This window comes from Dreissena polymorpha, chromosome 1 (genome assembly GCF_020536995.1).
Source record: "Dreissena polymorpha isolate Duluth1 chromosome 1, UMN_Dpol_1.0, whole genome shotgun sequence".
Classification (NCBI taxonomy): Eukaryota; Metazoa; Mollusca; class Bivalvia; order Myida; family Dreissenidae; genus Dreissena; species Dreissena polymorpha.
In genome coordinates, this window is record NC_068355.1 from 131,264,450 (window position 1) to 131,278,411 (window position 13,962).

At 37.5% G+C, this 13,962-nt stretch overlaps 1 protein-coding gene across 12 annotated transcripts in view; it reads left to right on the forward strand.

Moving 5' to 3' along the window:
• LOC127850081 (septin-1-like) overlaps positions 1–13,962 on the forward strand; it is an 86,122-nt gene that overhangs the window by 53,432 nt on the left and 18,728 nt on the right. For all 12 annotated transcript variants that reach the window (XM_052382880.1, XM_052382877.1, XM_052382923.1 and 9 more), the window contains 7 exons: positions 4,118–4,223; positions 5,085–5,171; positions 5,952–6,075; positions 11,218–11,352; positions 11,968–12,085; positions 12,758–12,859; positions 13,757–13,902. In XM_052382880.1, the coding sequence (XP_052238840.1) occupies positions 4,118–4,223; positions 5,085–5,171; positions 5,952–6,075; positions 11,218–11,352; positions 11,968–12,085; positions 12,758–12,859; positions 13,757–13,902 (818 nt within the window). The remainder of the gene's footprint in view (positions 1–4,117; positions 4,224–5,084; positions 5,172–5,951; positions 6,076–11,217; positions 11,353–11,967; positions 12,086–12,757; positions 12,860–13,756; positions 13,903–13,962) is intronic.

Sequence of the window (13,962 nt, forward strand, 5' to 3'; positions counted from 1 at the left end):
TCTGCACAGGCTTATCTGGGACGACACTTTCCGCCTTAACTGGATTTTTGCTTAGAAGAAACTTAAAAATAAAATAGAAGCCAAAAAGTCCCGTTCCTGATTAGCCTGTGCCGACTGCGCAGGCTTATCTGGGGCGACACTTTTCGCACATTTATGAAACCATCTTTTCACAGAGCGCAGCTTATATGATAAATCTGTGTGCATCCCTGGAGATGCCAGAACATACTTATTTGTTATTATGATTTATAAAACTGCCGAGCTATTAGCATGAATATAAGCATACCATTGTGCAGTCTGTGCCAGCTGTTTCTAATACATCAGGGCAATGCTACTGGGCTACAGATTCCTCAGATTCCAAATTACCATTTTGATGTTAAAATTGCAGATATATTTTAGATATGTCCATTGTTTAATTAATATTTATTCATCCACCTACTGTAATTTTAAAGTAAATATATTGCTGTATGAATGATTATGCAGCACTTTTCCTATGAATATAAACCCTATGGGATTCAGCATTGGCAGGAAATAATTGTTTCTAAACAAACGTGTGGTATATTGCCCCGGAACATTCTAGAGTTTGACAAAACCTTGAACTGTAAGTAGAAGGTCAATGTTGAGTTTTAAGTTAAAAAATGTCAAGTCATTACAGTCAGGTCTACAGTTACCATTCAAGGTTTAGTTGATAGTAGGTCAAGTCAAAAGCTGAGTTATACACAGGACATGAAGGTAAAGGTTGAGTAACTAGTCAAAGTTAAAATCATTGCAGTAAAAAATGCCAGGGCATTTTAAAAAATGCCAGGCATTTAAAGTTCTTTGTTAACCAGGACTGCATATTAACAAAGTGTCGTCCCTGATTAGCCTGTTCAGACTGCACAGGCTAATCTGGGACAACACTTTGCACACATGTGTTAAGCCCTGGTTTCCTTGAGTCAGGCTCCAATGCAGAGAAGGATTGTTTTAAATTGGGATAACCCTGATTATGTTCCCCTGCATTTCATGTTTATACTACCTAGCATATGGCTTATCAGGGTGGTGAGTTGTACCACCTCATAGATTCATTTAGAAGCTGTTTAGTTTGTTATGATTTTAATGGGAAAGATCCCCTTTCCTATTTTGTAATGACATCTTATATTGGTCCTCTACAAAGTTTGTTCAAACATGCACAGTTGGGGGGGGGGGGGGGGTAAAAACTGGTCAAGCTCTGGAGGTCACATGATTGCAATAGAGATATAGAAAGAAATTATTTTTAAAAACTTCTGGAACTGTCCCAGCTGTTTGTTGTTTGGTATGCAACATCATATACTGGTAGTGGTCTATTACAAAGATTGATGCACCTGAAGATTGTCTTACCTGGCCCTTTCTTGGAAGTGACTTGTTTCTTTTGTATGGAGAATACTGATTCTGCTGAACTATACAGTTACTTAATTAGATATTTGGTATTTGTATAAAGTGGTTCTGTATAATTTTGTTTTTCTCAAATTATGCAATTGGGATCAACACTTGCCACAACCAAAGGGTCTTATGATTTGTACAGATTTTAACAGGGAGGTGGAATCTTCTGAAACCCCAAGGCAAAGAGGTTTGGTATTTGGTTTGTTCAAATCATATCCATTGAATCATAACTAGCCATGTCCAATTGGGGCACATTTTCATTAAAGACTATTGATAAATGTACAGGAACTTTATTCTCTTAAATTACAAAGCCAAAATGTGTCATAATTGGTATATATATTCTGGTCATCTTGGAAGTTTGTTAAAAATGCCCTATGGTTAAACTTGGCCAATGATCCCAAATTTGGTCACGTGGTTAATATAGACATTACTGAAGGTGAATCAGGGACAATACTTTCAGTTTTTATGGAATATTTCATTTCCCTTCTAAACGAAAATTCCGTGTAGTGGGAAGGGTCAGCCATGATGAGCCTGTGCATAAATCCCATAGACTGGCTCATTTAATGGAGCTGGAAAATGCTGTGTAGGTATAACTTATAGTGCCGTGGTGAGGTGTTGCTGCATTATGGTGGGCTTCAATGTCACTTGGTGGCTGATTATATTTGTTATCTTGACGCATTATAGAGTGGATGTGTATGAATTTATTATTGTTTATTAATCACCCTAAGACACTTAAATTAATGAAAATAGTAAGAAGTGTACTCTGCATTTAAAGTTTATAGCATCAGTTCATTCCAAGATGGACACATTTAATTTTACTTTGAATATCTTAATATGGTTTAACAATCAAAATTATTTAATAATATATGCAGTATCTGTATAAAGTTCCTTCTATAATGTTCACATTATTATTATTATTTTATGGTGAAGTGTTTTACATGTTGACAGAAGTGACTATGTCCTCATTAATATCCTTCATTCACAGCTGTTGCTACAGTGTTTCCTTTTTTTGCAAGGCACTTTATAAAAATCCAATGCAAATAGTTTGGCGTCAGTGCATGTATTTAAAATTAGGATTTAATAAAAGGGGCATGTAATGAGTGACTTTTGCTTAATTTAAATTAAATCAAAGATAAATGAGACTGATTGCCCTGAATTTAAAGCAAATCTAAAACTAAACACTTTACTCCTTGGATACCTATTTTGACGCATGTGTGGTCCCTAAGAAAGTTAAATTTTATTAAAGACCTTTCTCACTAGATTCAACTTTCAAGGCTTCAATTATAATCTAGATACTGATGAGCAGCAAAAAGCCATTTGCACTTTGCTTCTTATGGGGGACAGGGTTAAATCTTAGATCTGCAATGCTTCAGAGCTCAGATCTGCGAAGCCTTCAAGCTTGATCAGGGAAGCTTTATAGCTTAGATACACTTAGAATTCAAGCTAAGATCCTCTATGCTTGAGATACAAAAATAAATTGACTGCTATGACATGACTTAAATACTGAGTACAATCCAAATAAACAAACTAAACATATGGAGTTCATATGAAAATGAACTCTGATACAGTAGAAGTTTGTCTCCCTTGAAACGTTTCTGAAAGGATTTAAGTATATATTTTATTTCTTACTGATGGTTCTGATGATATGTTATGTATCTGAGAAATCTGGCACATTATTGATAAACTCATGCAATGAAGGCAGCGTTTGTAAGCCTCCCTGATGATTTCTTATCAGTTGATAAAAACAAAATTCTTTGAGAAGTTCCATGCTTTCTTTGTATGTAATATGGGGAAAGCGGCGATTTTTTTTTCTAGAAAAGTGCTCTCGTAAAAATTGCACAGGAGAAGAGTAAATTAAAAAGCAGACTTTATGTATGTTCATGTAAATGTGTACATTGATTTTAAAATACATGTATTAGATATGGGGATCAACGGTTAGATACTGAATTATTTTATCTGACATGTATATTATTAGCTGATGATAGAATTTTCAGTCAGTCATCTACTTTTAGGGGGAAATATATACATGTACATGAACTTTAACCTTTTGTAAAAAAAACAACTGGAGACTTTGAAGAATATAAATAATGGTTGGATTCCATCCCATCCACCAACAGGAAAGCTCATATCCACAAATCTCAAAAGGGATAAATTAAAGAGAACTTACACAATTCCTTAAGCTTGTTTTTTAATAATGTTTACATATAAATAATTTTTATGTTTTTAACTGTTAAATTGGGTGAGATGTTTAGTTTTTTATTATTATTTCTTTAAAGAAATCTGTGGATTTAACATTTAAAATGTAATAACAAATCTCACTTGATATCAGTTTCCATTTAGAATATTCACAACGAAGCTGAATATTGTCTAAGATCAATACATCAAGTTGTATTTAAGCCTTCCACTGCTGAATCAAGGCTTAATGAAGGTGCGTAAAGTTTCATCTTACTGCGCAGGCTTATCAGGGACAACAGTTTCTTTTGCTTTTATTGTATTTTTCTTTTAAAGAAGTCTCTTCTTTGTTGAAATCCAGTTTAGGTGGAAAGTGTCCTCCCTGATTAGCCTGTGCGGTGGAAAGTGTCCTCCCTGATTAGCCTGTGCGGACGGCAGCCTGTGCAGACGGCACAGGCTAATCAGTTTCAACACTTTTAGCACATAAATAAAGCCCGGTTTTCCCAGAAGGGGGCTGTTTATAAACATCTTGTTTATCTTGTATTTCCAGTTTGTGAACCCGGACCAATCTGGCTATGTGGGGTTTGCCAATCTTCCGAACCAGGTGCACCGAAAATCCGTGAAAAAGGGCTTCGAGTTTACGCTCATGGTTGTAGGTTAGTTGGCAAGATGCAGTTATGATTATTCTGCTATTTTAAACAATTATTTTCATTGTTTTATGCCCCAACTTTATGATATGGGAAGGGGACTTGGAGAGTATTGATCCGCCCTTGTTCGTCTGTCTGTCCTTCTGTCTTCAACATTTTAAAACAGTATTGTTTTTAGAGGGTTTTCATAGTTTTCTGTTAACTGCAGATATGGCCTTGTAAGTTAACTCACGAAGTATGGCTGCAACTTAAGTAGCATGCAAGCTTTCACACTACCCACAGTGCTCCAGCTAGGATTTGAAAAGGGCAGGGGGGCTTTTCTGTCAAAAGGGCACTTTGGACGCGCAGTATTTTGTCAAAAGGGCACATTCGAGCGTGCGGGCGTTTCTGGAATGCTTCCTCTTGCATGTTAATTTATATGTTATTAATAATTGTTAGAATATATTATTCCAATTATTATTAAAAAATTCAAATATAATTTCTACAATGAGGAATAAATTAATTACAATGTATTGTAATAAGAAATTATTACTTATGATATGTAAAAAAAAAAAAAAATTTTTTTTTTTTTTAAGGGCAGGGGGGCCCTAGGAAGGGCAGGGCGGAGGTTCAGAGAGGCAGGGCGGGGTGCCCTTCAATTTAGGCCTAGCTGGAGCACTGACCCATATTGTTTTAATATGAATTATACACAAACGAGATTATGGCCCCTATACCTTTTCAAACTTGTGTAGCACATAGCCTTGGGCTTTAGTGCTTTTACTAATTTATGATATGTGAACATTGTTCACATGCCTTTTATCATACTCCCTATACATGTTATTGAAAAATATAAAATCTGTTATATATCTCTACAAGTCCTCTTATTTAAAGGTGAATCTGGATTGGGCAAGTCCACCTTAGTCAACAGCCTGTTCCTCACAGATCTTTACCCAGAGAGACACATACCCTCAGCACTTGGTAAGTGAATGCCCTAGATGAGTCCAGAGTATATTCTAGTTCCTACAATAGTTAACGGCATGTTTCTTGCAGACACCCACATCATTCGGTAAGCGATTACCCAAATGATTATCCAGCTTTTAGTTAAGTTATCAGTATATTAGATACCTTTAATAATTAAATGGAACATATATTATAATTATATAATACGTAGATTCAAGAACAGTAGTTTGAACTTAGTTAGGCTAATCAGGGACTACACTTTCCACTTAAACTGGATGTTTGCTGAGAAGAGACTTCCTTGAATGAAATATACCTTAAAAGTGGATAGAGTCTTCTCCAATAAGCCTGTGCAGAGTGAACAGTTATCCAAGTCCATGTATCTACTATTGTTGCATATCCTTCAACCAGGTGTGGATTCATGATAAATCTCATGCATAACAGAATTCAACAATGTCAGTGTTATGTTAAAATGACTGCATAAAAACTTAACTAGATAGAACTGTACTTGCATGAAGTCTCTAAAACTGTTAAGTATTAAACCTATTTATTTTATTTGCATAGAAAGCCTACTGCATGTAGAGACTCCATCCATGACCTGGGTAGAAATTGTACTTGTCGTCTTTAAAGATATATAAAGAAAGCTCCTACAATGTGAATCAAACCCATGACTGTCTAATGTCTTGGTGGACACCATATCCCCCTATTTGTCATGCTGACAAATATAAATGATTTTACTGCAAGTTCTAACAAAATAACATGAATTAAGCTACACATCTAATTCTGCACACCTTGTTGTAGAGAAAGTAAAGCAGACGGTGAAGATTGATGCCTCCACAGTTGAGATAGAAGAACGTGGAGTCAAACTGCGCCTCACAGTCGTAGACACACCGGGCTTTGGAGACTCACTCAACTCTATAGACTGGTATGGGGCTGATTGCTCTCTTGCCATGTTACAGCTGATGTCTTTTCCTGATTTTAAGCTGACCTGAGCATAACTTTCTCATGGTGAGATATTGTGATCGCCTTTTGTCCATCTTCGATATTGTTGACACTCTAAAGGCAACATGTTCATTCTTGGTCAGGACATGTGTCACAATGAAAAACATTGCTGCCATGGGAAGGGGCATTTTTTCTTGGCTATTGTAAAACCTTGTTTATACTATATAAGTCACATTTATTGTCCAATCTTCATGAAACTGTGTTAGAACTTAAGTTCTTATGATATCTTAAATAATAACGAAAATGGTTCCGGTCTGTTGAAAAACATTGTTGCCAGGGGACAGGTTATTTTTCCTTATATGGCTATAGTAAAACCTTGTTAACAATCTAGAAGTAACATTTTTAGTCCAATCTTTATGAAACCTTTTAGAACATGTGTCCCAATTATATCTTGGACGAGTTCAAAAATGGTTCCGGATTGTTAAAAAACATGGCTGCGAAAGAGCAGAACATTTTCCTAATATGGCTATAGTAAAAGAGTGTTAACACGCTAGAAGTCACATTTTTAGTCCAATCTATATGAAACTTGGTTAGAGCATTTGTTCTAATAATATCTTGGCTCAGTTAAAAAAATGGTTCCGGTTTGAGGGAGCGCCATAGCGTAGTGGATATGTTGCCTGCCTAGCGAGCAGGAAGTCAAGGGTTCGATCCTCAAAGTGGGAGGAGGGTGCTTTAGATCTCGCCCATAGACACCAGGTACTGGGTCTAGTTCTACACTGGCCCATAGACACCAGGTACTGGGTCTAGTTCTACTCGCCCATAGACACCAGGTACTGGGTCTAGTTCTACTCGCCCATAGACACCAGGTACTGGGTCTAGTTCTACTCGCCCATAGACACCAGGTACTGGGTCTAGTTCTACTCGCCCATAGACACCAGGTACTGGGTCTAGTTCTACAGCGTTTCAAATAAGCCTTTGCCTCTCTTTTGCAATCAAGCATAAAGAAATCTGTTTAAAACTATTGTAAAACCTTGTTAATACTCTGGAAGTCCAATCAATATGAAACTTAGTCAGAAAATTGGTTCATCTGATTTCTAAAATGGTAATTGTTTGTCGAAAAAAACATGGCCTCCAGAGGGGGGGGACAATTTTTCCTTATATGGCTGTAGTTAAAACTTGTAGACGCTTAATAAGCCACATTTATTGGCCAATTTTTATGAAAAATGGTCAGAACATTTGTCCCAATCAAATCTCGGCAGACATTTAATCTGGGTCATGTGAGCTCAAAATCTAGGTCACTAGGTCAAATTAAAAACAAACAAACATGTTAATACTCTAGATGTCCCTTATTTGGTCCAATCTTCATGCATCATCAGCACTATTTCAGAATTGTCTGGTTCCTTTTAGTTTCTGTTTAGCACCTTAGGGCCCATTTCTCTCTTGTAAGATAAATCTCTTCAATACAGTAGAGATGGGCGCTCAGAAATATGAGATGGGTTTTGGGAAAATAGGCCATCATGAATGTGCACAAAGTGTTGTCCAGATAAGCATGTGGAGTTCACGTGGGCTTATCAGGGACAACCCTTTCTGCTTAAAGCGAGATTATATGATTTTGTCAAATATTTATGACTTTATATAAAAATGTAAAAAACTTATTATATATATATTTCAATATAAATTTAAATAAAAGTTAAGAAGAACATGTGTCAAAAATGCGAAATAAGCCAGATATTAAATTGTGAAATCGAAAATGTCTGTACAGTTGAATTCGCCAGCATGTATATCATGCATGTACGATGTGCATCAAAATTTAGTTTAACGGTTCATTTTAAATTCCTGCAACGATATATTTTCATACGACACACGGACACTAACTCTGAACCAAATAAAAAGACGAATGCTTAGGTAATTGTAGGAAAATATGTACGAAATATCTTCGTCATTATCGGCTCAGGGCGCTAATTTGTCTTTGCTGCATGTTATGAAATTCCTCTTCAATGTATAATTTTTCTCGCCTATTTTGTGTTATTGTAACATATTTTATCAATATATTATAATTTAACACTTATAAAAATTCGTATCATCTCGCTTTAAAGAATTTAGTTGAAAGAAGCCAATTAAAAAAAAAAAGTCTGGCCTTTGCAGAAAATGTCGTCCCTGATAAGCCTGTGTGGACTGTACAGGCTTATCTGGGTTGGCACTTGATGCACATGCAGTAAGCCCATATTGGCACTTGATGCACATGCAGTAAGCCCATATTGGCACTTGATGCACATGCAGTAAGCCCATATTGGCACTTGATGCACATGCAGTAAGCCCATATTGGCACTTGATGCACATGCAGTAAGCCCATATTGGCACTTGATGCACATGCAGTAAGCCCATATTTTTCCTAGAACATCCCTCATATCTATAACACTGTTTTTCATGACCTTTTTAAGTTCAGATCCTTGTGATAACAATAATGACTCATTATTCCTAGTATCATGTTTTTTCTACATTTTTGTGAAGCGGCTTTGTCCTCTTCTTTTTGTAAAAAAAATGAATAGCAAACATTTCAAAGTTGTGAAAAAATGAGTGGCACACTTTGCAGTTTTGAAAATCTGAACCTCAAACTTGTCTTAAAAGTTAACTTTTGAGTCCCAGACATCTGAAATCTTATGAAAAACTTCTTTTTTTTAAGCTCCCCATATATATATATATATATATATATATATATATATCTATCACTGGGGTCAAGGTCAAGGTAACCGAGGCTAATAATAGATTTTTCTGTCACACTTTTGTTACAGTTTCTCATAGCACCTTCAATACTTGACCGATCTCTTTCATATTTGGCATGTATGTACCTTGCATGGGCCTCTACCTTTTGATGAGGTTTGAGGTCACTGGGGTCAAGGTCACCGAGGCTACTGATAGATTTCTCCGTCACACTTTTGTTACAGTTTCTCATAGCACCTTCAATACTTTACCGATCTTTTCATATTTGGCATGTAGGTACCTTGCATGGACCTCTACCTTTTGATGAGGTTTGAGGTCACTGGGGTCAAGGTCACCGAGGCTAATAATAGATTTTCCATCATGCTTTTGTTACTTAACTGATCTCTTTTATATTTGGCATGTAGGTACCTTGCATGGACCTCTACCTTTTGATGAGGTTTGAGGTCACTGGGCTCAAGGTCACCGAGGCTAATAATAGATTTTCTGTCACGGTTTTCTTACAGTTTCTCATAGGGCCTTCAATACTTTACCGATCTCTTGCATATTTGCCATGTAGGTACCTTGCATGGACCTCTACCTTTTAATGAGGTTTGAGGTCACTGGGGTCAAGGTCACCGAGGCTATTAATATATTTTCCGTCACGCTTTTGTAACAGTTTCTCATAGCACCTTCAATACTTTACCGATCTCTTTCATATTTGGCATGTTGGTACCTTGCATGTACCTCTCACTTTTGATGAGGTTTGAGGTCACTGGGGTCAAGGTCAAGGTCACTGAGGTTAATAATATATTTTTTTAGGTGGTTATTAACACATAGATTGACAAAGCACATCATCGGGGAGCATCCATTAGTTTCACTGATATTCTTGTTTTACAGTTTCTCATAGTGTGTTCAATATTTTACCGATCGCTAAGATATTTGGCATGTAGGTACCTTTTGATGAGCTTTGAAGTCATTGGGGTCAAGGTCACCAAGGCTAATAATAATAGATTTTCCGTCACACTTTTCTAACAGTTTCTCATAGCGCCTTCAATATTTTACTGATCTCTTACATTTTTGGCATGTAGGTACCTTACATGGACCTCTACCTTTTGATGAGGTTTGAGGTCACTGGGGTCAAGGTCACCGAGGCTACTGATAGATTTCTCCGTCACACTTTTGTTACAGTTTCTCATAGCACCTTCAATACTTTACCGATCTTTTTCATATTTGGCATGTAGGTACCTTGCATGGACCTCTACCTTTTGATGAGGTTTGAGGTCACTGGGGTCAAGGTCACCGAGGCTAATAATAGATTTTCCATCATGCTTTTGTTACTTAACTGATCTCTTTTATATTTGGCATGTAGGTACCTTGCATGGACCTCTACCTTTTGATGAGGTTTGAGGTCACTGGGCTCAAGGTCACCGAGGCTAATAATAGATTTTCTGTCACAGTTTTCTTACAGTTTCTCATAGGGCCTTCAATACTTTACCGATCTCTTGCATATTTGCCATGTAGGTACCTTGCATGGACCTCTACCTTTTAATGAGGTTTGAGGTCACTGGGGTCAAGGTCACCGAGGCTATTAATATATTTTCCGTCACGCTTTTGTAACAGTTTCTCATAGCACCTTCAATACTTTACCGATCTCTTTCATATTTGGCATGTTGGTACCTTGCATGTACCTCTCACTTTTGATGAGGTTTGAGGTCACTGGGGTCAAGGTCAAGGTCACTGAGGTTAATAATATATTTTTTTAGGTGGTTATTAACACATAGATTGACAAAGCACATCATCGGGGAGCATCCATTAGTTTCACTGATATTCTTGTTTTACAGTTTCTCATAGTGTGTTCAATATTTTACCGATCGCTAACATATTTGGCATGTAGGTACCTTTTGATGAGCTTTGAAGTCACTGGGGTCAAGGTCACCAAGGCTAATAATAATAGATTTTCCGTCACACTTTTCTAACAGTTTCTCATAGCGCCTTCAATATTTTACTGATCTCTTACATTTTTGGCATGTAGGTAGCTTACATGGACCTCTACCTTTTGATGAGGTTTGACACCATTGGGGTCAAGGACACCGAGGCTAATAATAGATTTTCTGTCACACTTTTGTTACAGTTTCTCATAGCGCCTTCAATATTTTACTGATCTCTTACATATTTGGCATGTAGGTACCTTGCATGGACGTCTACCTTTTGATGAGGTTACTGGGGTCAAGGTCACTGAGGCTAATAATAGATTTTTTCAAGGTCACACTTTTTTTCATCACAATTTACCCATATATCAACAAATCATCATCGGGGAGCATCCATCAGTTTTACTGATATCCTTGTCTATGAAGGAGCAAGAGCCCTGAGTATTCCATCAGTTACAAATGATTGATTTACAGATAGATATCTTTTTTCCCACCAGTTTCAAGCCCATACTCCAGTATGTAGATGATCAGTTTGAGCGATACCTCAACGATGAGAGTGGGTTGAATCGTCGCCACATCATCGACAATCGCGTACACTGCTGCTTCTACTTCATCAACCCATCAGGGCACGGGTACGTGGAAGGTGTTCTTGTTCTTAAATATGAGCAGTGTTATGGTAAAACTGGGCTTAATGCATGTGCATAAAGTGTCGTCCCAGATTAGCTTGCTTGGACTGCAACCTGCTAATCAGGCACATTTTACGCACATGCATTAAGCCCCATTTTTTCCAGAGTCATTTTGCTGTTTGTAAGTCCCCTACCGGTGAAACCGGAGAGGGACTTATGGTTTGCGCTCTGTGTGTCTGTCAATCTGTCACACTTTTCTGGATCCTGCGATAACTTTAAAAGGTCTACATATTTTTTCATGAAACTTGAAACATGGACAGATGGCAATATGGAGATTATGCATGTCATTTCATTTTGTTCCTACGTCAAGAATTCTGGTTGCTATGGCAACAAATAAGCTACAAATATTGCTGAAAATGGTGGATCCTGCGTAGGAGGTAGGGGACTTTTATTGCTTGGCAATAGTCTTATTGTTTTAAAACATGTGCTATGTATGCATGAATTATTATTTTTTCTTTGTTGAAGCATACTGGGTATTTTTCTTCCAACCACTAATGTCTTTCTGAGAAAGTGTAAAATTATTAAGAAAAACTAACCCGCTATCCACTTGATCTGTTGCAGTTTACGGCCCCTGGATATTGCGTTCATGAAGGCCCTGCACAACAAGGTGAACATTGTCCCAGTGCTGGCCAAGGCAGACACACTCACCAAGAAGGAGGTCCTCAACCAGAAAACTAAGGTTTGCCTTTCTCTGTAGAATGAGAATAATTGAGTATCATTTTGGGAAAACTGTTCTTATGGCATGTACTTAAAGCATTGTCCCAGATTAGCCTGTGACGTTGGCAAATAAGGGACAAATTTTTCCTACTTGACTGGATTTTCTCTTAGAAAATAGCTGTTTTAAACAAACAACAAAGCAGACTGTGCCGTTCCTTATAAGCCTGTGTAACTAGCACAGGCTAATCTTGGACAAATTTGTACGCACAGTTTTTCCAGAGTGCTGGACAAATTCTTGGCTCAGTTGTTCAAAGTATAAACATTAGTTAAAATTAAACATAGTTGAATTTGTAATTTCTTTCTCTAGGCTTTTAATATTATTGCACATTTAACACAATTAAAAGAGTTTTAAATCACTATCATTATTTTTCGATCACCTGAGCACAACATGTTGTTTCGACCAATGAACATAAAATGACCTGCTTCTTACAAAAATGGGTCTTATACCATATGCCACAAGCCTATGCAATCCTACAATCTGTTCAAGAACTATGCTGTCCGTTAAAAAGTCAAGCATGTCTCATTAGTGGACAGGCTAGCTTGTGACCAGACTGCGCGGATGCATATGCCATAAGACCCATTTTGGCATGATAAGTGTCAAACTTTTTCTTAATTCCTATCAATGTATTGCCAGATCCTGAATCAGATAGAGCAGTACGGTATCACCCTGTACCCGCTCCCAGACTGTGATGATGATGAGGATGAGGACTATAAGGAACAGTGCAAGCAGCTCAAGGTAAGAGTCTAAACATACTTTGGTGGCGCTGTGGAAAATGAGCCTTAATGCATGTGTGTAAAGTGTCATCCAAGATTAGCCTGTGAAGTTAGCACAGGCTTATCAGAGACGTCAATTTCCTTCTTACATGGATTTTCGCTAAGAAGAGACTTCCTTTAAACAAAAAATACTTTTAAAGCTTAAAGTGTCGTCTCAGAGATGACACTTAAAGCACAAATATTAAGCCCTGTTTTCCCAGAGCGAGTCTTATTTATTGTAGCTCTTTTGCATCAAAAGCCAAACTATTATCATGACGATTTTGATTTAGTTTTCTGGGAAGAACCAGTACTGGATGTCATTCCAAAGAATGCTTTCCAGTTGTTAATCAAACCCCTGGTCTCCCGGTCACTAGGTGGACATCATGTTCATAATGTCAGCTGAAGGTATTGCTGCAGTGGCGCTTGGTTTGTTTAACCCATTTATGCCTAGTGGTCTCTCCAATCCTTCTAAATTGGATCAATTTATTTCCAAAATTAGGGATGTCTAGTATATTTATTTCTATATTTAGAATTTTTTCTCACAGAAATTTCTTTAAGCAAACAGCGCAGACCCTGATGAGACGCTGCATCATGCGGCATCTCATCTGGGTCAAGCTGTTTGCCAAAGCCTTTTTTCTAGATGCTAGGCACAAATGGGTTAACACCTGGGAAGTAACTATTGTATAACAAACAAAAAAAACCACAACATTTTACAACTCTTTGGGTGTTATTTTGTCGTAAAATCTTGGTAATAACTTTTACCACTCAGAGGATTTAGGGTATGTTCCCTGGCCCGACCACATAACTTTTCAGAGTCACTAATCTGACACTACTTCTTGATTATCTCCCACTAATTGATGCAACATTTTCCGATTGACAGGAAGCTGTGCCATTTGCGGTGGTGGGCTCGAACACGATCATCGAGGTGAAGGGGAAGAAGGTGCGAGGTCGCATGTACCCCTGGGGCGTGGTGGAGGTGGAGAATCCAGAACACTGTGACTTCATCAAGCTGAGGACCATGCTCATGTGAGGGACAGTTGATGTTAATGTTTCAATTGTTTATATTTTAAGCTCAATTGCATCGAA